The sequence below is a fragment of the Aythya ferina genome (assembly GCF_964211825.1).
Source record: "Aythya ferina genome assembly, chromosome: 2".
NCBI lineage: Eukaryota > Metazoa > Chordata > Aves > Anseriformes > Anatidae > Aythya > Aythya ferina.
In genome coordinates, this window is record NC_140297.1 from 148,255,051 (window position 1) to 148,279,906 (window position 24,856).

Below are 24,856 nucleotides of genomic sequence, written 5' to 3' on the forward strand. Positions count from 1 at the left end.
ACTCACCAGAATTGCTTTTTTTTTTTTTGCTTTTTTTTTTTTTTTCTCCACTATCTTCTCATCTAAGCATTTTCATGGAAAAGGAATATTTGGGTTAAAAGTTTATTAATCAAAATCTGTCTGAAAATCTTCTACCAGCTTCAGTTACTGCCACCTCCATTCCACACACATCCTTTCCTGCCACCCACTCACCATGACACATTTTATTCCTGTCTTCAGGTCACATTCGGTCCCTCGCACAAAGACAGACACACTAAGTTTATCATGAACTTATAGATATTTTTTTCAGTAACATGTGCAAGAGTCTCTCACCCATTCCATTTGTGCTGGAGATGAGAATGACACCAGGATCTTGTCTGTCCAACAGAGAAGGATGGGAATAGAATAAAGCCCCATGTCATTATCTCAGGGGAAAAAACACAACTTGCTTTTTCATGAAAACAAGAGATGACTAATCCCAGACCTAAAGATTCACCAGGACCTGCAAACACTGAAAGTCTCTCACAACATACTGTACTGAGTTCTTCACTGATTTCTCAAACATACCACAGGGAAACTCATTGTGTGCCTAAATCCTGGCATGTTCCCCCAGTAATTCAGTCCCTAGGACATCAGAAGGCTATTTTAACTATTTTAACAGAACAAAAATTAAATTGCAGGAAAAAAAAAAACAAAAAAAAAAACCAAACTACAGTAACTAAAAGTAAATGAACATCTGAAGTTCAAGTTGAACTGTCAATTTGGTTGTGTAAATGAATACACTTGTGGTTGCCCTCCTGAAAATGATCTTTGTCTTTCATTATTTTTTGTCAAAAAATTTAGCTGGTGATTGAACTCAAAAGCGACTGAAACTATATAGACTTCTATAGAAGGAGCACTCCTACAGAAGTGACTGGTGTAGATTTTCACAAATGATGGAAAATAACCATTTGTAATAATGAAAAATAAAAATTAAAAAAATTACCCCTTCTGCCTAAAGACTTCAGAGCTCCAGCTCTGTTAGAAAATTGTCGCTAAGCAAGACAGATGACCACAGCTTTCAAAATACACCAGCAATTGCAGAACTGCCCAAAGAACAATGCAGATGATTGCAGGACCATCAGACAGCCCAGCCTGAAATAATTATTAACTCTAGCAGTTAATGATGTGCCACAAAATTCTGTAAGAAAATAAGAACTACGCTCTTGGGTCTCTCATCTGAGATCCTTAGCCCTGAATGCATTACCTAAGTAAGAAAGGAAGGTCCCACAGATGTGCAGCTCTTAAAGAGGACATTTCAATATATCAAGGAGAAGGAGTCCTTCCTTCCTCACTACCCAGCCACTCATCCATCCCACCACTGCACTCTTATCACCCCTCTGCCCACACCCCAACTTCTTCCCTCTCCCCACAGTATAAAATGGGATGTTGTAAATGTTTTAATTAAATCACCTAACTTCTCCCCGTTTGAAAAGAGGGAGCACTGGGTAAATCCCAAGTACCTCCTACTTACTTGTCCCTTCCAGTAAATAGCAATTTGAGGGACAGATTGGCAGTATTATAAGGAAACCATAACATAACAAGAAACATCCAGCTTTACACAAAAGGAGGATTTGGATCTGTAAGAGTAAAATAGTTTGGAGGTAAGGTTAAAAAAACAGGTTCGCCTTGATCTGAAATTCCCTACCCTTTGTGGGTGACACTGCAAAGGGCCTCGCAGTGGCAGATTATCCTTCTGTAACGCACCGTGCACGCTGTGATTGCCTACTACAGCAGCGTGGCTTAAGCTTGACGGCAGAGTCGACCAGAATTTCACCCTGATTATAGTCATTTTTTGTTCTTCTCTGGATTTGAATTAGATCCTTTCAAGTTGCTTTACTTTAATGTTGGATTGTTGATTTCTTCCCTAGCTTAACATCTAAACAGATGATAAACACGGCCCACCAAGGAAAAAATAAAACAGTTACAAAAATTCTTGATATAAATCACGACTTGGACTCTTGCAGGCTCAATGACTTCTTCAAAGGACTTATTGATATTCAAATAGCAAAACATGTCTGTACCAATAATGATAATTAAGTGCTACATGCCTTTCATCCAACGATCTCAAGCTGTAGCTCTCAACAACACCGCGAATTGAGTATGCTCTCTCAATTTCACAGAGTTTTTGTCTGAAGTCAGAGAGCAGCTCAGTAAGAGCATAAGGAGCTACACCCAAATTACTTGCAGGGTAGGGGTGGATTTTTTATACTGGTAATGTGCCCATTACGGTATCTGTACCTTTCTCTCTCCCCCACACATATTAAGGTCCTTTCACTTTCCTTTGCCCACCTGGAACACATGGTAACAGCAAGAGGAAAAGGAGCCGTTTCCTAAACTAGAGGCCAATCCTGTTAAATATGTACTATCCATTAGGAAGGGAAGATTTCCACCTCCACAGGAAGCCCTGCAGAACCTCTGGTGTCTGCCTAGGGCTGAAGCAGCTCCCACAAGCTGCAGTTGTGTCGGCATGGTCATGAGAATTATAGGATCATTAGGGATGGGAAAAACCTCCAAGACCATCTGGCCCAACCACCCCCCTACCACCAATGTCACCACTGAACCGTGTCCCTAAGCACCAGGCCCAACCTTTCCTTGAACACCCCCAGGGACGGTGACTCCACCACCTACCTGGGCAACCCATCCCAGTGCCTGACCTCTCTTTCTGAGCAGAAATGTCTCCCCATTTCCAACCTGTCATTCATTTCCAACTAGTCCTAATGCTAGCTATCCGCGAGAAGAGGCAGAAATGGTTCAAAACCTCCTTAGTCCTGGGTCCAGGACAGAGCACCTCACCCTTCTGCCAGTAACCAGCAGTCCCGTGTAGCGTTAGCCGTCCCTCGTTGAGTCCAGTGCTACCAAACTACCTCTTTGAGAGGGGGAGACAGAAAATAAAGTAAGATAAATGGGAACTGTGCTCCAGAAGAGCAGTAACTCACTCTCTGTACCATGCTCGCTCTTCCTGGTCACTCTGACTTGGGGCATCAACTCCTTTGTTAGCAGGAAGCAAACACAGGCTGCAAAGCTGCACACCTCCATCACACTGCTCTTCAAGGAGAAGCCAGCCTTATTTTGCACGCTGGTGGCTGCATGTGCCTGACAACACCAAAGCATGGTCGTGTTTCTCAGGCAGGAGGCAGGCAGGGTGAAGACACGAGCCACCCCATGTCCCGACTCTTCTGTGCTGCCTCCCTGCCCCACCTGGCTGCCTGCAAATCGTACAGGCACAGTCTTGAAGAGCTGCTGGAATTAAAAAGTTCAAGGTCTTTTAGTTCCTTCCTGTAACCCTGCTGAAGTACTATAGCTGTGCTTTAGATCAGCAGTGAAATTGAGTCCTGGAAGTGTGGCAGGTCCCAAACTATTCACACTCATCTTCTGCAGTTTTACTGAACAGGCACGGAATTTCTGCTTGTATTCCAGACACCATGAGTATAAATAACCATTCAGCCTCACAGCTAAAAATGCATTGGAAAAACATTCAAGAAATCCATTTTTAGACAGTTCTGTCCTGTGCTAGTGCCACAGCTCCCTGACTTCTACTTCAAGATGCTTGTATCTTTATTTCATTTTTGCATTCTCCTGCTTATGTTTGTAAGCAGCATTTGTGATTCAAGCTTTTGGTGCAAGGACTGGTTTTTACTATGTCATATTAAATCTGGTTGAAACTAAGTTTTTATTTTTAAAAAAATCACCTTTTGTTTTCATTCCTTACTGCAACAAAAGTAAATATGTCCAAATTCACCAGAATTTGTTTTATATTTAAGATTTTGAAATTTCAGAATCACTCAGGGATACTTCTGCTCATGTTTACTTAACTCCTCCATAAATGTCACACCCAGTACAATTCAAAAGATCAAGTCTCACCGACTCTGATGCTGTGCAATCAATGACAAGTTATTAAATAAAGTAAGAAAAGGGTTTTAAAAAGAACTTGTGCAAAAGGAACCAATTTGGGGAGCGCCATTTTTGCAAGAAATCTTGCAAACCCTTCAGTGAATCAGTACTTCACAATGCAAAAAAATAAAATAAAATAATAATAATCAAAGCAATGAAGCAAATTAAGTCTACAGCTGCATTTACAGTAACCAGGTCTCAGTCTGTCTCACACCTCCCAGTCAGCCTGGGAAGCTCTGGTCATTCCCAGAAGAAGCTCAGTGCCCAGGATGAATGGATTCCAGCCCAATCTACCACCTTTAAATGTACCTGCTGAATTTTATCTTCTGATTATAATTCTCAGGCCAACCTTGAATGGGCACCAGATAAGAATACTTCCTCATTGGTTTCTCTGAGTGTCCTCGGTGTCATTCTGCTGGCTGAAGTCTGTGAACTGCACCTGTGCTTGCTCAAGTGCTGCCACACACCGCAGGGTGAGCCTGGCAGCCCACGTTGTGCTATTGCAGAATCGTCCTGTGCTCACTTCTCCTAGCTTCAAAACCAGACCGACCTTCTCCCATCAAAGGGCCAAATCCTGCTGGTGGGTAAGACGATGAAAAATTCAATCCTAAGACTGGATCCCTGCTGAAGTTCTCTTTTGGTATCTCACTGCTTTAGACTCCCATTGAATGTCACGTCTCATTCATGGCAGTACTTTTGTACCAGGTCTCAAGCACAAATTGAACAAATTTCATCTCAGACACTTATTTCCTGTTGTTTCCTCCTGTTCCTTACTGTCATCACCAGAAATTGCTGAAAAGCTTTGTGTGCTGCAGTAACATTTACAGCTTATTGGCGCTAGTAGCTGTGACCATTTCTGTATGTCCCTTCACCGGGGGGACACTCCCCTGTGTGTCCTGACATCAGCCATTAGTGCTGCCACCAAGGATGCTTATCGGTGGAAATACGGGCAAACAACAGATATAAGAAGTAATTATTTTAACCGAGTTTATTCCAGCCTAAAATATAACCACAGTTCCTGTGGCTAGATGAGAATGGCACAGATGCAACTAAAATGTTCTGCATGTTTTCTCCTGTTGCTGTGTTTGTGCTGTTAAAAATATTTTCCTACACACTTAGGCTTGGCATTCGTTTGTACTACACAGTGCTTTCTCCTTGGTATCTTACAGCATTTTTAATCAGGTAACAGGGAAAACAATCCCTTATCTCACTGAGCCTGAGCTCTCACAGGCAGGTTAGGTGAAGGAGACATCAGAGAACTGCTGGCTCTAAAAGCACCAAATTTCACTCCTGCTCTGAAATAACAAGCTCACCAAACTGGGGGTCAACACAGACTTAGGATGCTCTTAATTGGGTTCAGTCTTAAGGGTGAAGAAATCCTACACAAGACTACCAGATCTAGTGGGAAAACCAGACATTTAACTTTCTCCATGCCTGTTCAACCCAAATTTCTCCCCAGCTTTCTAAGAGCTGGAGATGATTCAGTGTCAAACAGGTATTTCCTTCCAAGTCTTTTAAAACCGGTGTCTTCTTATGCTGAAAGTTAAACCAGCTGAGCCTGGTCCCAAAATGCTGCTGTGCCTTGATTTCAGCTTTAACCTGTTCTGGAGAAACATCTGCACTGGAAAACTCGTGCTTTGACATGCTTTCTACGTCCATGTTTGGTCTCAGCCACCACTGTAAATGAGTTCAGATAGAGCCCAGGGAAGCCCTTTCATGGCCAGCATATGCTTTGGCAGCCTGCCAGTGGTGGTCTCCTAAAACCATTCAGCAAAGTGACACCATCTGTTGTTATAAGATCTGTGTGTGTCAGCTCACTGGGTTATAAAACAGAAGTGTCATAAGCATGTAAGGACACGGTTTGGTCTTTGCTGCGAACAAAGATCCAATTATTTTGGGGGGAATCGGATTACTATCCTGGGATATATTTCAGTGGGAAAGGTTCACTGCTTTACACAAGCTTTTCCACCGGGAAATACCAGTTCCAGTATTCAGAATTGTTCAAAACCCTGCTATCAGTAAAGACATGAATCAATGGGATACTCCTACCGTTTCACCGCAGCTAGGGTGATGGTGAAGTGCTGTTTGCTTGGATGGAAAAACCAGCTTAGACTGTACCCTGTGTTGGACTACAGTAAAAATCAGAAGTCACTCTTTCCACAGGAAATGACAGCAACACAAAATGAAAACCATGATAATAAGCAATATGACTCCCACGCGTTACTTCCTAGTTACACCTAAGAATGTACACGTTTGTAGCATGCTTTGAAAGAGCTAGCCCCATCACAGAATTACCATCAGCGTCTGCCCCTCTGAATCAGTCCTCCTGTCCCTTAAATGGCATTGAGGGTCCCAAGAGTGATAAAAGCTGAGAACTATGATACGGTCAAAAAAAGAGGAGAAAGATGCTCAAAGAATTATGTCAACATGTATAAAAGCACTGTAACATTGTGCTGATTCAAATAATATAATCTCCCTGTTATTTATCAGATACACTCCATAAAATGGAGAACCACAAACTCTCAGGCTAGTGATACAGCTGTCAAACCCTGACATCTTAAACTATATGTGAAAAAAGCTGCACCGATCAACAAGCATCTTGGTACAAAACTGAGAAAGACTGCTAGTGGTAATTGCTGTTTCCAAATTGCACTTCTGTAGCGGTCAGTAACCACTTGGTGAGATGAAGAGTAGAAGCAAAGTAAACCAGTACTAAATAATAAAGCTGGGGGTAGCACAGAGAGAAGCAAAAACCCTAAGAAGGTTTGAAAATATAAAAAAGAAAGGAAGGAAATTACACAGATACTGGTAAAGTTTCTGGATTGCAGTATAAGATAATACAGGGGAACCCATCCCTCCAAACCCCCTCCTGCTCACCCCTCTTCTCATTATTCTTGTCTGCAAAAGAAAATGTAATTTGTGCTCAGGCCTAAAGGTAAGGGCTGAGAATCAAAGGCATTCCACACAGCTTCCTGATAAGCCAGCGCACTGGAGAAAAACAGAAAGGCCATTATTTGGATGGAAGAATCAGTGTGTTTCTGACTTGACTGGTCCCTTTTCTATTAGCAGCTGTTAAAGCAGGGATCAGACAGTGCAGTGTGCTGGTGTGGTGCAGCTGTTCCACATATGTTATAAATAAGGGCTGGTAAGCTCATCCTATTTTTAACATTATGAAAAAAAAAAAAAAAAAAGAACAAGTCACAGAAATTCCCCATTAATGTCCTGAAAGTGGAACTTTTCTCCTATTCTTGACTTTAATATCCAGAACTGAATGGACAAAACAGGCCATTCTTAAAATAATATTTATTAAAAAAATAAAAGAAAATGCAGTTTAGTGGGATTACATGAGGCCAGTCTGGAATATGTAGACAATCAGTGTGTACAGTCCCCTTTCCTCCAAAAGAAGACATTCAGTCAGGGAACAAACAGAATCCTGAGCTTTTACTTCTAACAGAAATGTTGAATTTCCACTCTGAAGAGTTCATAGAATCACAGAACCACTAAGGCTGGGAAAGCCCTCCAAGATCATCTGGTCCAACCACCCCCCTACCACCAATGTCACCCACTAAACCATGTCCCCAAGCACCATGTCCAACCTCTCCTTGAACACCCCCAGGGACGGGGACTCCACCACCTCCCTGGGCAACCCGTCCCAGTGCCTGACTGCTCTTTCTGAGCAGAAATGTCTCCTCATTTCCAGCCTGAACCTCCCCTGGCTCAATATGAAGCCATTCCCTTTAGTTCTATCACTGGTTACCTGTGAGAAGAGGCCGACCCCCAGCTCCCCACACCTTCCTTTCAGGTAGTCTAACACAACCCAAAAGCTGACGTATCTCTATTTATCCAGAGCTGGGCACTCAATCCAGTGCCACGTGGCTCAGGCACAAGGACATGCCCTTCCCAAAGCAGTGCTCACTTGCCCCTTGCTGGCACCCCATGTGTGACTATAGCCCATCACCAGCTCCTGCTCACTGACCCCACAAATGAAGAGGCCAACAACTATTCAACACAAAGTCCCAGCCCCAAGCTCACCTGTTTTCGGGGTCTGACACCATCATGTTGCGTGTCACGTAGCACATCTTGAGTGGTATCGTTTTCCTGTCCCGGTGGATGGAGAGCGAAAGCTGCGACAGGGGGTCAGCAGATGCACAACCCAACCGGGGGGACTCTGGGGGAGGCGTCTCCCACCCGATCTCCGAAACAGGGGAGCCTTTCTTCACGTAGGGTGTTGCTTCTCTCATGTATTTCACTATAAAAAAAATAAGGAAAAAGGAAAAAGAAAAGCAACAAGTAAGTGGACATTCAGTAGTTCCATCCGCTGTGAGCTCTTTGATCTGGCACCAACCCTCGGCACTGTTTATTATTTCTACGTGTAGCATCACAGCATCGGAAGCTGTGCAAATACAGAAGGTCAAGATTTGATTGCAGCCCAACTCAGTACGGTACAATGAGCAAAATGGGGAAAAAAAAAATCAGAATAGCAGAAATAAGAACATAAGGATACGTGGAGTTTAAGGCCAGGAGAGCCATCCGACCTCTGCTCAGAAGGCTATAACCCCCACGGAGCAATTCTCATGTACAGAAGCTGTGGGCTGGATGAGCTACAGGGAAGTTTTTTTTAGAAAGATACTCAATGAAGTGACAGTGAATCTATTATTCCCTTATCTAAACTGCTCCAGTGATACTCCCAGTGCATCTCACTCCTGGTTCACGCTTGTCAGCATCCTGCCACTGATCTCAGCAGCTGCTTCTGCTCGCTGGGAATCAGCTTCAGCTGATCTACTTGTACATACATTTGCGGAGTAAACACGAACCAATTCACCTATTAGCCTTCTCTTGAGGAAATAAAATTGAGTTCAAGCCTTTTGTGGTACTAGAGGGATCAGATTAGATCTGTTCTCAGCTTATTTTAAACTTTTTTTTTCAGTATGGGTAGGAAAAGTGAATGTAGTATTCCCTAACAAGCTTACTTGTGTTGTATATAAGAATTAATACCTCTTTTATATTCAATATTCCCCTTGTTATGCAAGCTAATACTGTACAGTTTTTCCTATTTTTGAATTCTTTGGGGAGTTCCCGACCACTTCTGCTATCTGCTCACTCCAAAGCCCTTCTCAGTCCACACATGTCCCCTTTCTCAGTCCACTCATGTCCCCTTTCTCAGTGGTGACCCACACACCTGAGCCCACACCAGCTCTCTCGTTCAGAGCCTGGCAGAGCTCAACCAAGACAAGAGCTCACATCCAAGTGCCTTTTTTAAATTCATGCAGCCAACTTACACAGACGTGGCTGTCGAACTGACTGCTGTTACTTCATTATCCTCACAGCTCAAAGAGCGACGGGATGGGCTCAAAGGGCAGGAGCACCGGGAACTTATTTGGGGACCTGATAAAAATGCCTCGAGAGAAGATTTCAAGGTGATAGTGCAGATCGTCATGTCAGCTAGGTTGAAGAGTGAATGATTTAATAACAAAAAGATGGGTGAATTACACAAAGGCCATCGTGATGAGGGAGGTTGAATTAGGGAAAGCAGACTGAACTGTTTGGAGTTCAAAGTGAAAGGAGCGGAAATATTCAGAGTGGAGAACAAGACTGGTGTTTCTGTCAAAACCACAGATAAGGTGGGTGTTTTCAGCAGCAATGTTTTTATGGCACTTCATAACAGCTTTACCAAGAGAGATGCCTGGGCAAAACTCGAGTGCAAGTCCTGGGAGCATCCTTCCTCTAAATCACCTCAGGGTACATCTTGTCACGGTGCACTCCCTCCTTCTTTTAACGTCTGTTACCTTCAACGATACAGACCTCTGTGTTTAGCTGTTTTATCAGATATTCCTCTCTGACAAGGATCGTTTGTGATTTATCAGAAATGCTGTCCTACCTGGTTTGATTTCTTTGTCCCATACTATCCTGGTTTGAATGTCCTTTCTTTAATGCTCATAGAAACACTGTCATCAGATTCCATGGGGCTTCCAGAAACTTACTAAGGCAAAAGGGGTTGAGACTGATTTTTTATCCTTTTCTAGGTACCTAATTGGATTCCACTATTGAAAAACCTGTGCCAAAAACTTTCAAGAACCAGCACTTATCCTTGGGTACTCCATAAATCATCTGATTTTCAAAGGTGTTGAAAATGGGCAGTTTTTGTCAGTGTTGTGCCAGTTTGGTTCTTTGCAGTTGACATCACACTTTCACATGTACCCATAGCCTTTGGAAATCAGAGAGACTGAACACACACGGATGTGGTGAAACTATGCTTGTTTCCTCTGAAGTAGTATCATCTTGTCATTAACTTAGATGGGAGGACAGCTCAAGCTCTAAAAATGTTCTGCCAATAAAATCTGGTTTCCTTTAAGATTCAGGATTATCAATTAACCTGTTGAAAAAAAGATATCTAATGTGCTTTTGAACTGCGTTACAGTGTCATCACAGAATCTCAGAATCAGAATTGTAGGGGTTGGAAGGGACCTTGAGAGATCATCAGGTCCAACCCCCCTGCCAAAGCAGGCTCCCTAGAGCAGGCTGCCCAGGTAGGCATCGAGATGGGCCTTGAATATCTTCAGAGGAGATTCCACAGCCTCCCTGGGCAGCCTGTTCCTGTGTAATGCTAGCAAATGTGATCCTATAAAAAGGTCCAGGTCCCAACAGTGTAGCTATTTCACACGTGCTACTGTCATTTTCTTTCATCTGCAGCTATATGCACTAGACCTGAGCATCTTTTAATTAAGGACAGGAGAGAGGGGCAGGGGAAGGAAGGAAACTGAGGAGAACAATTTGGCTCTAAACCTAAGCTATAAGCAGGAACACAAAATGTGAATTTAATTCCCAAGATGTAGGGACAGAAAAGAGTTGTCCCTTCCCTGTGCCAAGAAGCCAAGTTTCCATGCGATGTGCCGGTGAGTTCGTGGCAGGCAGCTGAGCTATTTCAGAAACTCCTGCGAAAGGGGAAGCATGAGCAGGAGGAGAGAGGAGAAACATAATCCTCTTTCCACAAACTGAGTCCCAAACACAGCAAAAGCCAAGTAAATTACCTGGAGGAAAAGTATCTTACAAAGACTCCAGCCATGTCCAGACTCTGAACTCCCTGACATTTGGTTTCTACCGACTTTCAACATGAGACGGACACTGGGCCCTAAACTTATATGACTAAAGAGCCACTAAAATACTGGTAAAATATTTTGGTATATATAAATATATATATATATAAATTTATTGGTAAAATGTTGAAGACCATCTAGCTACAAAACTCTAGAGGAGAATTAAAATGAAGTGAATGTATGTTTTCTGTCTAAAAAAGTAGATTTCAGTATATTTCTACTAATTACTTCCTAACTCCCACCAAATACAAGCATAGCTCTTCAGATTTGTTGCTGAATTCCCCAGTTTTACAAAACAGACCCTAAGGCTCTTGCATATTCAAATGTGTTTCATCTTTTAAAAGCCCCCTGAATGGCTACATGTAAATGTCCAAATGGAACATGGAATGGAACAGGTGGTGGAACTTGACCCAATTATCTTTTTTGGGGGTATTATTTGCATTTCAGAGCCATTCCTTTCCATTTGGCCCCGCAAATGCCCATAATTATATGTCCACAACGGAAGTCCATTTCATGAATTTATCGCAAATAAGGCACATGCTGTTCAGATGATACACGTTTTATCAGCAAGTGTTTCCTATTTACCTCAAACTCTGGATGCAAATACTGCAGAACACTGTGTTTTATGCCTCCTATAAATAAAAATGCATGGTGACCCCATGTCTCCATTCTGCAATCTGTCCGTTAACAGGTTCTTAACCCACTTAGCAGAAAAAATGTCGATACAGCACAAATGTTGATACCAGCATATTCCTGCTCCACTCTGAACTGTCTGGGAATCTTGAACGCAGCAGTCCCTTCCACCATCAAATTTTAAAATTAAAAAAATATAATACAGACTATTGGACATTAAAGTAATGATGTTGATAAGATTCAGTTTTCAGACCATTACACTCAAGCACTACATTTCCCTTCGGATACAGTAGCATAAATCCAGGTCCTGACTGAAAGAGAAAGCAGCTACAGAGAATACTGATTTTTAAAACTGCCAATGAAGCTACCTAATAGATTAAAAGCCCCAAATGTTAGATAAAATGAAATAAGGCATGTGATTGAACAATAATTCTGAATGATGTGTAACTACACTTTAGGCATGTTCACATATATCTAGAGGATAGGTATATATGTATAATATAGCCACAATTATCTAATACGTACTTGTATAAGGATCTCTTAAGACCATCAGAACACACTCTCCAAGCACAGAAAGCAACTTGCAGGGACTGGAAAAAAAATCTAATGCTTTCATTATTGTAACTCTATTTACTGATATGCTGTGAATCCTGTAAAGACTTGTCTAAATTCATCCATTTGATGCTATCCTTCAACCTCAGAGATCCTTATATTCAGTACTAATTAATGATCTGTGCCCTTTTGGTACACCACGAATTAGAAAGTGCGGTCAAGCAATTAAAATTCCCATCTCCAGAGCAGCCCTCCCCACGAGGAGAAGCCCAGCGGAAGTGGCAGTGAAATGAATTAATCCACTGATACGCATTGAAATACTTCACATTGATTTTTTTTGATCTGCGAGACAGGCAATGCAGCTTCCAAAAACCCACTTCATTTATATGCAGGTCCGCCAAGTCCCAAGTCGCCACAATTAATCCTTTGTTACACTTCACAGATGACTTTTTTTTTTTATTTAAGAGAAAGAAGCAAGCTTTTAATGAGACAAATGCTACAGACGGACGTGGTCAGGTTCTTGGCCAAACCGTTCGGAGGAACTGGGACTCCCCTGACACATTCAAACTGTTTCCTAGGAGGGAAAAAAAAGACCGCTGAAGAGGAGCCAGTGCTCCAGAGCAAAGCTCTTTCATTACTATAGCAATGAGGACAGGAAGAGTAGGTTTACAATACGAAAGTAAAAGGAACAACATGCCTGAATCTGCTCAAAGGAAGATAATCCAGGACCTCTCCTTTGCAGGGAAAAGCACAATCTTCTCTTTACGCATTCGTTTTCTCTAAATTAAGTAGAGTAAGTAGAACACATCACCCAGAAGCCTCGTAAAGCTATTTTCAAAGGCTGTGCTCACGTCACAGATACCTACACCCCAAACACATAGGGTGTTTGAAGTTCCCATAAATCCATATTCATCTGGTCTGATTTCTGGGCCTGGGTGAAAGCCAGTGCGGAGAAGAGCAGCTAGGCAAGTCCTCCACCATACTTAAGCCATATTAAGACTGCATTAAGGGATCAGCCCCTGGAGTCACTCGAACCCATGGAATTGAATGTGATTAGATCAATTGCTTTTATCAGCTTATTCAGCAGGGAGGGGCTGTTTGACCCCTGTGCTGAAGCGAGTACGCCAGAACATCTGCCAATGTCTTGTGGGCAACGTGGCGTGGAAAAACTTCCCTTGCAGAAATTATTCCTGGTTAGTTTGAAAGGATTTGCTAATGCAGAAGTACAGGAGGCCCATCCTGCAGGGACACAGCTCCAGCATGGAAAGGAGGAGACAAACGAAGACAAACACCTCTGATCTTCTGGACAGCACCACTGCAGGTCTGAGTGAACAAATAAGAGCCAACCAACAGCTGCTGAACTGATACTGTAAAAAGAAAAAAAAATAAAGTGGGCAGAAGCAAAACCTACAAGAAAACACTGCAGGTATTTGGGCTTCAGAAGAGCAGACTGCCTGAGCAAGTCAATCAGTCCTTCAGCATCACGATGCCATTTTGCCTGACGAAACGTTAAAACATGGTGTGGCAGGCTTGGTAAGGCACAACACAACATCCCCAAATAGTTTCCCAGCTAGTTGTAATTGAAAGGAAAAGACGTGCCAAAAAATTATAAGCTATGGCAACATAAATGCAGAGTACTTTACACTGCTGTCAACTGAACTGAGATTCATAGAGCTGCAGAAAAAGCCACTGTATTAAAATCAATTCAGTATCATGATGATAACCAAATTTACCTGCTGCCTTTCATGCTAAAGAACTAATTTCCATGCACACAAAGTGCACTCACTACAGCAGAGGCACATGTATAAAAACGAGATGAGAATCTGTCCAGCTTCTGGTGCTGGAATCAAAAACTAAGACCCAAATGCTCGAAGAAAAGAGCTTATGAAGATAGATGACCCTTTCAACAGCTTTAATGTGGGCATAAACTCAAAACCAGTCAACAATACTGTTTGTGAGTGCTTCCACTCAATTTCCTACAGAAACATCTGTTACTACGTTCAGACAAGCAATATCCAGTAACATCACCGCCCTCCTCCACGCTGGAAGGGATGGGAAGTAGCAAACCTCTTGGTCTGCCAAGAGCATTCAATCTACACCTCTGGGAGGTGACACAAATTAGTTAAAACAACACCTTGAGAGAAGAGAAATCCCCTTCACATTTTGGCCACTTCTCACCCTGAAGTGAGACAAAGTTCAACATACCATTTTCTCCTGGTTTTACATGAATTCAGCTGAATTCAGCATATGTTGCTTCATTCCTTACAGAGACAGGCTTGGATCAGGATTCAGGAGACAAACACACCTTTAGATAAGGTTCACCAGAAGGGAAAGCATCAGAAATGGGTGCCAAAAGGCTGGTGGTAAGCAACCAGGCTTCAGGTTCAAGATTTCAGTGGGCTATAAATGGTCTGGTTGAAAATGATCAGCAATTGCATTTTACAACCTCTAGTCTTTTACTGTGCTCCTTTAAATTATTGTATACTCATACGGAATAGGTAGAGCAATGTTAAGCAGTGGTGGTAAGTATCATCACATTCTAGCACCCAAAAAATGAAGGTAGTTCTTGTTTAAAGCACCTTGCAGTCAGCAATTGTGTGTGGTTAAATTAACTTTGTCAACGTGGTAGGAGACCTTCAGTCCAAACAGAGGACTGAGGTGTCAGTGTGTCCAGGCCCCCACCAAACTGCTTATTATACAAGTGTGCTAAGGTTAGGCTTGTGCTGTTAAAAATAGAAAACCCAGTGACATCCTTATTTCCTCTGAAAAGTAGTAGCATTAAGTGATAAACAGAAGGTGTATTTCCTTTCTGAATCACCACAGAGGAAGAAAGAATCAAACGGTGTGGACAAGGTTCTGCTGGCACACATGGGAGGGGGAGAACCAAGATGCTGTCAGGAATTTTTGAAGATTTGCGAAACCTCAAGGTTTTCACAACCTGAGTGGGGCACAGGGACCAGCCAGCCACCCTGCAGTATCCATAGCAGATCCCAAAAAGCTGTATCTTACCACCAAAGCTGTCACAGAAGCAGAGAAGCTGCAAGAGCAAACTCAGCAGCAGATCTTGTCTGGGCAGCCCCTTGGGATGCGTTCTCCTTCCCACCTGCACCAGGGACCTTCATTTTCCTCTGTGATTTCCCAGCACTTGTGGAGCTGGAGAGTGCCTTCATGGACCTTCCCATGCTTCTGTGTCAGAGTTGAGTCTTCCAAGAGTTATTTTTCCTCTGTTTCCTTTCCTACAACCTAGGATGTGGGCTGATTCAGCCACTGAACTGTTTGTGAGTTCAATTACCAAGTTCAATTAACAAAGTTCATCTTCCAGGCCAAAAGCATGTGCACTCAAGGAATGCCAAGTTTCAAGGCCATGGTGAGATTTTCATGTTCCTGTTCAAAACAGCTGAATGGAAACTGAGCAAACGTTGCGTTTTGTCATAGTGAATCACAATGAAACCAAAGATGGGATCGTTGCCTTGATCTGCAGCTCTAAATACAAGACTCTGATAGCACTTGAATTGATGATGTGATATAAAGCAGCCACAGGTTGTCAGTAATCTGCTACAGAAAACTTCAAACTGACAAATTAATAATGAACTACAGACAGACTACAGCTGATGTTGCTCAATACTTTCCACTATAATTCCCACTACTCGTACCTACCACAATGAATTTGTTAAGGTTTTTCTCCCAATCCTTAAACAGATGATGTTTCTCCTACGTTTCAAAGTTCCTGTTTCAATAAATTGGATCTGTTTGGTTCTGTTTTAGGAAATGTCACTAGTGATAAATGCATGAATTCTAGTGATAGGTGATTGTAGTGATCATAGGGTCCATAGGCTATTCTTCTGTCTTCCAAAATGTTATGCTACTTCCCCCAAATAAATGCAGAGATATCTACCCCTTCATGATCCAAAAAACAAATTTTAGCTGGTAAATATTCTGTAAACCCCAGTAGTACAATGTTTGGTTAAAAACAATATGTCTACAACTTGATCTAGAAGGAGACATCTGGAACTAGGTGACATTTAAGGTCCCTTTCAACCCAAACCATTATTTTATTCTATGATGGTACGAGATAGTGGTGCTATCTTGAAGAAACCTTACTCAGTGGAGATCAGGAAGCAGTTACATATGATATATGGTAAATGAAAAAAATAAAAAAGACCACTGTCAAAACCCTCAAGCAGCAGCTAAATAACTTACCACATTTTTATGTAAAATGCGACATAGCTCATTTGCCACACTGTTATGTGACATTATGAACTCTACAATTAGAGCTATGCAAATCTTTCATAATGGAGGAGGAAAACATCTGAAACAAGCAATTTAGGGAGCTGAACGTGGAAATTAGCAGTAACATTTCGAGAAAAATCATCGCAGGACCTGTGAGTCACTCCCTGAAAATGAAACTGGAGCTTCTGATTGTCTCCAAGGCAGAATGCTTCATGATTTCAAAAGAAAATTTGAGGGTTTAGTCACATGATACTAGGACTAGGTTGTCATACTCCTTGTCACTCTACTCAGAATCACAGAATCATCTAGGTTGGAAGAGACCTCCAAGATCACCGAGTCCAACCTCTGACCTAACACTAACCAGTCCTCCACTAAACCATATCACTGAGCTCTACATCTAAATGTCTTTTAAAGACCTCCAGGCATTGTCAAAGTACTCCACAAAAATGTGGCTTCATGTAAAGCAGGGAAAGGCACATCCATTTCTCCAGTCTACTGTTGCAGCACTCGGATTTTTAAGGACTGTCTCGGCTCTAATATTGATATAAGAGAGACCAGCATTTTAAAATCTTTTATCTAAACCTCAGGAATCAGTCGACTCAGAATTTCTCATGTGCCACTCATGCTTGCTGCTTACCCTCCCTGTTAGTATTTATAGATCCTTCTCCAATCACCCACACACTCAGATGGAATTCAAGGTGTCTGGCATTGCCAGTATGCTGTAATTTTTCTATTTACATGAGTAATCTCAAGTGTCAGAACAAATATTTCAACCACTAGTGATTATGTGAAAAATACATAAGGATATTACAGTTTTAGAGCATGCTGTTATTTCAGCAGTCACACAAATCATTAAGTAGCACAAGATAGACTGAAAATGGCACTCACTGAGGGAAATTATTATGCTGTGTATGATTATACCTGCTTTACAGATGGCTAGGCTGACAGAGGCAAGTTAAAATGCCTTCCTCAAAGTCATGCAGTAAGTCAGTGACAGAGTTCTTCGCAGTCAATTTAATTTCCACCCCTTTGTGACTTTTCATTTTTAAACATCCCAAAGCAATCGCAGTCCTAGTGAAAACTGGATCCACAATACCTATAATCTTCTCACTATGGGAAGACCTTAAAAAGCTTCCAAGGTCCCGGGGATTTATTTTGTAGAACAGAGCTGTAAGCTCTTTCAAATTTTCCAAGTTTATTTTTTTAATTTGTCAACAGACAACACCAAAAACTTCCAAAATGAACAAATTCAGGAGAATCATTCACCTAAAACTCGTCCTACCTTCACTAGCTGGGATACCCATCAAAAGGCATCAGATCACCAGACAAGTTCTTATTTTTGGGAATCTTTTAGTTTGCAAGCATTCCAACTGGACAGACCAATGGCCATACCCAGAATACACAAGTGCCAGAGTTATAAATATGTATATCTGTATGTATATATGAATATAAATACACATAGACAACTCTAATGTGAACACTACTGAAGTTCAGTGATTTGGACTGCACCGAGTGCTCCAGTGGCTGCCTACCTCCTTCTCCCTTTCTCCTTTAAACTGGGAATAACAAATTTTGTTAAGTTTGGGGAAGGAGCCAGTCAGTGCTACAACGTCAGCCCACAGGAATCGCTCCTCTGCATCAAACGCAACCACATCCAGGCTGCTGCGTCGTAACAGTTCAACAAGGACAAGCACAATGGCTCCTTTAATGAGAAACAATAAAATCTGTACAATTTTTTTGAGACTTCTATATAACTAAGGAAAAAATGAAACATAAATCCAAGGAGGTGCCTAAATTAATCATGGGGAACTGGGATGACTTTTTTTGATCAGAGGTGAGGATAAGTTAGGAGCTACATTTTCAGTTTTTTTCTGTTTCAGTGTAGCACGATGATCGCTCAACCTCTTCTTTGCCTGGTTCTGAAGTCTAAGTACGGTCTCAAACTGCCTCTTCTTCACCTGAAGATATTTGCAGGGTGTCCTAGCAGGTGAGTGGCAGACCTGGAGCTTGGTTTGGCTCCACACCTACATCCTTGCTGGTCTACAGACTTAGACAAAGCTCATAGCAAGAAACCTGCAGCAGACAGACTGCTGGTTGAGGCACCCAAAGGAAGATGAGATCGTATACCACATACTTGTACTTCAAGGAGAGAAGGAGGCAGGACTGTACATCCAGCAAGGGCACTGAAAAGATCCAGAAAAGAGCAGGACAATAAAAAATTAGACTATGCGCTCATACTTGATTGCTTGGGCTACCATTTGAATAGACCTCTTTCCTCCCAGGGATTATGGTTTTCCCTGGAACAGACCACCAGGAAAGCCTTAACAACACGCTATAATTACAGAATAAACCCACAGTCATTAGCACCGGCTGAAAGATATTCAGAAAACACTCAACGTTTTGAAGACAGGAAATTCTCAGAAGTGCAGCAACCAAAGAGACCACGACTAAAACCCAATGGTGCTGCCACAGGACCATGGTGTCCCGTGCTGTTCAGCACAGCTCAAAGTCTCTTGCCAAGGTTATAGCTCTCCAATTCTCACCCCTGAGGAGCTGTAGCCACTGTATCTCAAAAAAATGTCAATGATTCCTGGTGGCACACGATCCTCTTGAAACTCCAATGCACAACTGAGTTTAGGGGTGAAAAGCTAGACTTCTGTGTTTTGGCAGGTTTATTATTTTTATACAGTATCACTTAAAACTGCTCAGCAAAATGGCTCTCAGAAACAAATTAGGGAACACAGCAAGCAAGGAAAACAGTGAAAATCCTAATAAAAATCCTAAAGATCACAATACAGAAACTGCATTTTTTTCTATGAAATGGTTTTGGGGGTGCTCTGAAAAATATGTTTTTACTGAAATTCATTTTCTTCTCCACAAACAAAATAGCTCTTTGAATTGACATTTTGATTTAAAATGTCCCTTTAAGATCAAACTCGTTTTCAAATAAATATTGCATGGAGTGTCCCCTAGCATCCATTTTGTTAGATGGAAAATTCATACAGTTATGATTCCATTAGGTTTCTTGCAGTGGACCGGGCATTTAATCAATGAGAGCAAAGAGCATCTAAATAGGGTTAGGCTTCAAATTCCTTTCAGTGAGAAGTTAAATCCCCATTAGCTTTGAGCCATAAGCCCCCATGGTTTTAGCATGCAGCTTAAAAGATAACTCAGCGAGGGGTCACGGCTCTTTACTGTAGTACAGAAAGCCTATTTCACAGATGGCCCTGCAATAATAATGTAAACATAATCCTGTTTCACTGGACACTTTATCCTTCCAGAAAACAGGCGATGTTTTCTGGCCCAGAAAAAAAAAAAAAAAGAAAACCAACACACATTCATCTTCAATTTAAGGGCGAAGTAATTCCCTGCTTCATTCAGGCCCTGTTGCAGAGAATTACCTCGACTTGCCTGGTACCGTGGCGATGCTGGGACCTGTGTGGTGCCCCCACCTCTCCACTGGACAAGGCAGACATGGGTTGCTCACAGCAGCTGCTGACCAGCAAGCCCAGTTGACCCAGCACATCAATATACATTTCCTCCCTACCCCAAATACTAGTTCGGACTGTTCCAGGATAGGTCAAAGCCAGGTTAAAATAGTGCAACCTATTGTTTTTTGGAGTCTGCAAACTGCCTGCCAAGTCCTTTTTGGGTCAACTTTGGTATAGGAGGCTGGTAACAGAGGTTGGAAAAGAAACTGGCAATTCCCAGCTGAGCTGCAAAGGACTATAATGAAATGCAACTCCATTTTGAATTGTCACAGAGAAAAATGTTTGTTTAATCGGTGAGAAGAATGTTAATTTGTTTGTATCTCAAATGTATTTGCCATTTGTACTGCTGGAGCACTTACCAGGATTAGTGAAGAACCAGGGCATGACAGCCTCAGATGCTGTGAAAACACAGAACAAAGAGATGGTCCCCTCCCAAGGAGTGTAAAACTCAAGTACAAGATAAGAGACAATAGGGACATGACAAGGAAATAAGCAGGCAGGAAAGCCTCCCTTAAAAAATCATGCTCGGATCTCCCACTGTTGTTACAGTTGCATTGTATTCCCCTGTAACACAGACAGCTGTAGCAGGTGCTGTTTGCAAAAAACACAGGAAAAACAGGGGGAAGAAAAGGAAATACGAGGAGGGTGATACAGTTGCTAGGATGCACTTGTAATTAGCAGTGGCAAGAAATTTCTCTGTGTTGGTATCAATAGCGTTTCCCAGGCAGAGACTCCATCAAGACACAAACTTTCAGCACCATCTCAGGAATAAGAGGTCTTTGCACTGGAGTCTTTGCTTGAATTCTGGTGATACTTACACTGGGTTGCCTGGAGCAAGGGCAGCTCAAGCAAATGAGAGCAATGAGCCAATTCCCACAAAAGGAAAAAAAAAAAAAAAGCTTCATATAAGTCGTGTAAGTCTTGAGAATAATTCCATTGCAAACGTAAACAGGTTTGGCAAAGACAGAATGAAAGCAAAGGATGGTGTAGGTGCATGCTCACCATTAGCAGAACTGGTTTTCTTTATGCACCAGTGCAGGAGCACCTTTCAAAACAGGAGCTGAAAGAATAGCTTTCCCACCCAGATCTTCTATGCTGTTACAAAGGCTTGGGAACACATAACAAGGAAAAATATCTGCTTGAGGCTTCTTTGCTTTATTTAGTTCAAGGGCAGGTCTCTCTTGCTTCTTGCACACAGCACAATCAGATGCTATCAGTTCTTTAATTTTTATTATTTTTTTTTTACTGCAGCACAGATGGGCACAGCAATATATATATGTGTGTAAATATATATATATATAAAGGTATGTGTATATATATAAAAACTATTCAAGAACATAATTTCTGCCTCAAACAGCTTCCAGTCCCAGGACAACTTCAATTTCTGCCAGTCTGTGAGTTCATCTTCAATGGGAATTAGATCAAGTTAAATTGTTAAAGCTGAAGAGCTGAAAAGGCAGCAGGGAAAGAATGGGAAGTGAGAGAGAAATTAACACTGACAAGTTACTGCCTGAACAGCTGTTGAACCCCAGTTTACCAAGAGATATCCCAAACGTAATCAGTGGGAAAAGGTTTTCCTATCAGTCATACAGGACCTGAGCTCAGTGCAGATCATAAACACCAGCCTGTCTGTGTCCCTACCAGCCTGTTTGTGTCCCCAGAGTCAGGGGTGACTCTTTTCTCATCTTGCACACCAAAGGCCATCAGAATATTATCAACGTATCTCTCAAGAGATCACTCACGTAAGTAAGCTGACCTTTGGGCTTATTGCCATAGTAGGTTTGTGCTCCAGTTTTTAAAGGACAGCTTTGAAACTCTAGATTTCAGCAAATGTCAGAAACTGATAAACAATTCAATATTTATACCATGCTTATCTGCAGCATTTGAAAGACCACTTCTGCAGTTGCTCCCCTTGCAGAGGCTGTAAGAGACTGAAGTAAAGTTGGTGGCAGACTGAACGTCTAAAGTAAAACTTTTTAGTAATTTGAAGACCAATTTGCCTGGATGGTTATTGCATATAAGAAAAGAAGACAGGGAGGTGGAAGAAGATTTTAAGCTTGCTGATGGTAGAGGTATGCCTGTGATATTTATACCTCTTCAACCATAGGAAGTGCCAGAAACTTATTCCTTTGGTGAGTAAATAATGGTCCACTAGTTAGCAGAAGTTAGGGGCAGAGAATACTGTACTGCTGTACATACTCTTTGTTTGACCAAGTGTTACTCTGAAACTGTTTTATTAAATGAACAATAGAGTAGAGAGCAAACAATCCTATTAACCTGAAAGAAGTTTGTGCCAGTAAATGCAGTGCTTCTAGGTCACTTCAGCTTCCTCAAGACTCTTTTACACACAATTTATATTGCACTGCCTTGCTTCAGCCAACCAAAGGGACAAATCAGAGTGTCCTTCAGAGGAAGAACTGGAAGACTCATGGGATATGGGATTCCTCCGTGTTCAGAGCGTAATCTCTGCACCTCAGTTTTAACTTACATCCTCTAGATCTAATGCACATGTTGTGGCTTACAGGTTTGTGCCTTGCAAGCATTATCGACCAATGACCAGAAAAACTTATTCAACTTAAGTGTTAAAGAGGAAATTTATTAGCAACAGACCAAATACATACACACACGACGAGGTAATCGTATAGAGACCTGTGCAAATATATATACATACACATACCTCCCCTCAGCACTTGCCATGTCCTCGGATACTGTTTAAGTAGCAAGTTCAATTGATCACAATGTCCTATTTCCTCAGCCACTGGGACCAAATCTGGATTTGTTCCTCTGCCACAAACTTATCAGCAAGCATCTATGCTTGCTAATGATCCGATCTATCCCAGTGAGTGCCAGTTACCCCCTCTTTGACCAATACATCTCACCTTCCCTTTTACTCTTGCCTTCCACAGCAGCAGCCTCTAAACTCTGCTACAAAGTAGAGGAAGGAGGGAAATGAGAAGTCATGGAGATAACCACTGCTGTTGGGACATGCTTTCCTCACCCACTCCCCCTTCAGTTCCTGCACAAGGGCCCCTGCACCTGTCCCACCCTAGAAGTACCTTGGGGCTGAATTCAGCACTGGGGCTGAATTTTACCACTTGCACAGCTATGCCCTGTCCCCAGGACAAAGCACAACAGCAAAGCCAGAAGCATCCTATGAGCCATGTGTTGAGCTATGGTGAGTGACGCCAACACGCTCATGCCAGAAATTCTAACAATCTACCATTACACAGAAATACTGCCTCCCTGACAAAATCTCTTTAGAGCATTCGGAGCATTCACTACACGTTGGTATTTGCAGATCACTTCCCAGCCCTTCGGCACCCACCATGGTGAGATCAAGTTGCGGCAGCAGGCCATGCAGAGGGACGCCTCTGATAAAACGGTGACAAGGTGCCCGTGCTGGACCACGGCATGGCCCACCACCGTGCCTCTGTCACGTGCAAAGAACTAGGAGAAAGTAGAAAACAAAATATATTTAACAATATAAGGTAAAGTTAAGTGTTGTGAAAAGGATTGTGGATTTAATGGAAAAGGAAAGCATTATCAAATGAAGGACACAGTATCCTAAAAAAAAAAAAAAAAAAAAAAAAAAGAACAGAACGGTTATTGGAGCTGTTACTGAGATGTTGCCTAACAGGATGAGCAAACTCATTACAGTCTGGCTGCATGCTTGATATTCTCCACTTTCTTACAGCCTACAGTGCACTTCCAGAGCGTTAGCTGCAATGGTGAATGCTAGCTATATTCAATACAGGCAGTAATTAAATGGTTATAAAAACGCGAAGCCGGAATGCTGACAAGCTCCACGAACGGCATTATCAGCAGTGACGGTCGGGGAGTCAATCTGCTACACTCCTCTAACGCTTTAAATAATGTTTGCCAGGATCCCCCAGTCAACGCTTTCTCCCCCCTCTTTTTGCATCGTGCCGCAGTAATCGCACAGGCGCCTGCTGTGCTCAAAAGATGGAAAGCTCAAGAGGTTCTTCAGGAGAAAAAAAAAATAACAACAAGAAAACTCATGTAATTAAATAAGGTTTCACCTTCCAGCAAGACTAACCCACATGGCCACCCATGGCTCCTCTCCCTGCTATGCATCCCCCCAAGCCCCTGTGGTGGCTTACTATTTCCTTCTTGTGATCGCAAATATTCATTTTTAAAAATACACAGCAGAACTGTGTGACTACCCTTTAGGCTCAAAAATGAGCAGCTATGTTTACCCAGAAGTTTGTGACCTGGGTTTTCTTGGGAGATGAGCTCCTCCCGAATGACATGGCTGGGGGGAAATGGGTTGGGTTACCATCATCTTGGGCTCACCTCTACTCTTCTGACTAGAAAACAATTCCTAAATCTCCTAAAATGTAGCACCAGGGTCTCCTTTTCCCCCAGAGAAAGGCCAGGAAGGCAGGCCCAAGGAAAGAGGGCCTGAGCTGTGCCTCCCCACTATCCCCATTCCCCTTGCACCTGTGCTGGTCCCCTGGGCACTATTGTGCCCACAGGCCATGCAAACACCCAACTGTTGGTGCTTACGGGAACAAGGCCTTAAAACTGCAGCTTTTGCTGGTCAGAAAACGCATCTTTCATTGTTCTGCAAACAGAACAGATAACCCAATAATAAAAACAATCCCTTTACTGTTATCTTCCTCCCTCATCTCAATTGCTGCTCCCCTTCCTGGCTCATCGCTGTGCTTGCTGTCACCTACGTAGGAGGCAGTTTTACAGCATGTGACAAACTGATGTGCAGGCAAAGATGTTTTGCTCTTTCTGGTGCAAAGGAAATCTCAGAGAGTTTGGGCTGTCTGCCACTTGCTCCCAGCACAGGGCAGAGAGTTCATTCAGGGCCCCGCAGGCCACAGAGATGCACCAGTGGATCCCCTCCCACCCACCAGGCACCACAGCCCCTCTGGGACAAACCACTGCTGTAATTACAGCTGAACAAATTGAAGC

At 42.4% G+C, this 24,856-nt stretch overlaps 1 protein-coding gene across 1 annotated transcript in view; it reads right to left on the minus strand.

Annotated features, from left to right (window-relative positions):
- SNTB1 (syntrophin beta 1) overlaps nucleotides 1-24,856 on the minus strand; it is a 115,342-nt gene that overhangs the window by 49,446 nt on the left and 41,040 nt on the right. The window contains exon 2 of the mRNA XM_084507428.1: nucleotides 7,945-8,161. Within this exon, the coding sequence (XP_084363554.1) occupies nucleotides 7,945-8,161 (217 nt within the window). The remainder of the gene's footprint in view (nucleotides 1-7,944; nucleotides 8,162-24,856) is intronic.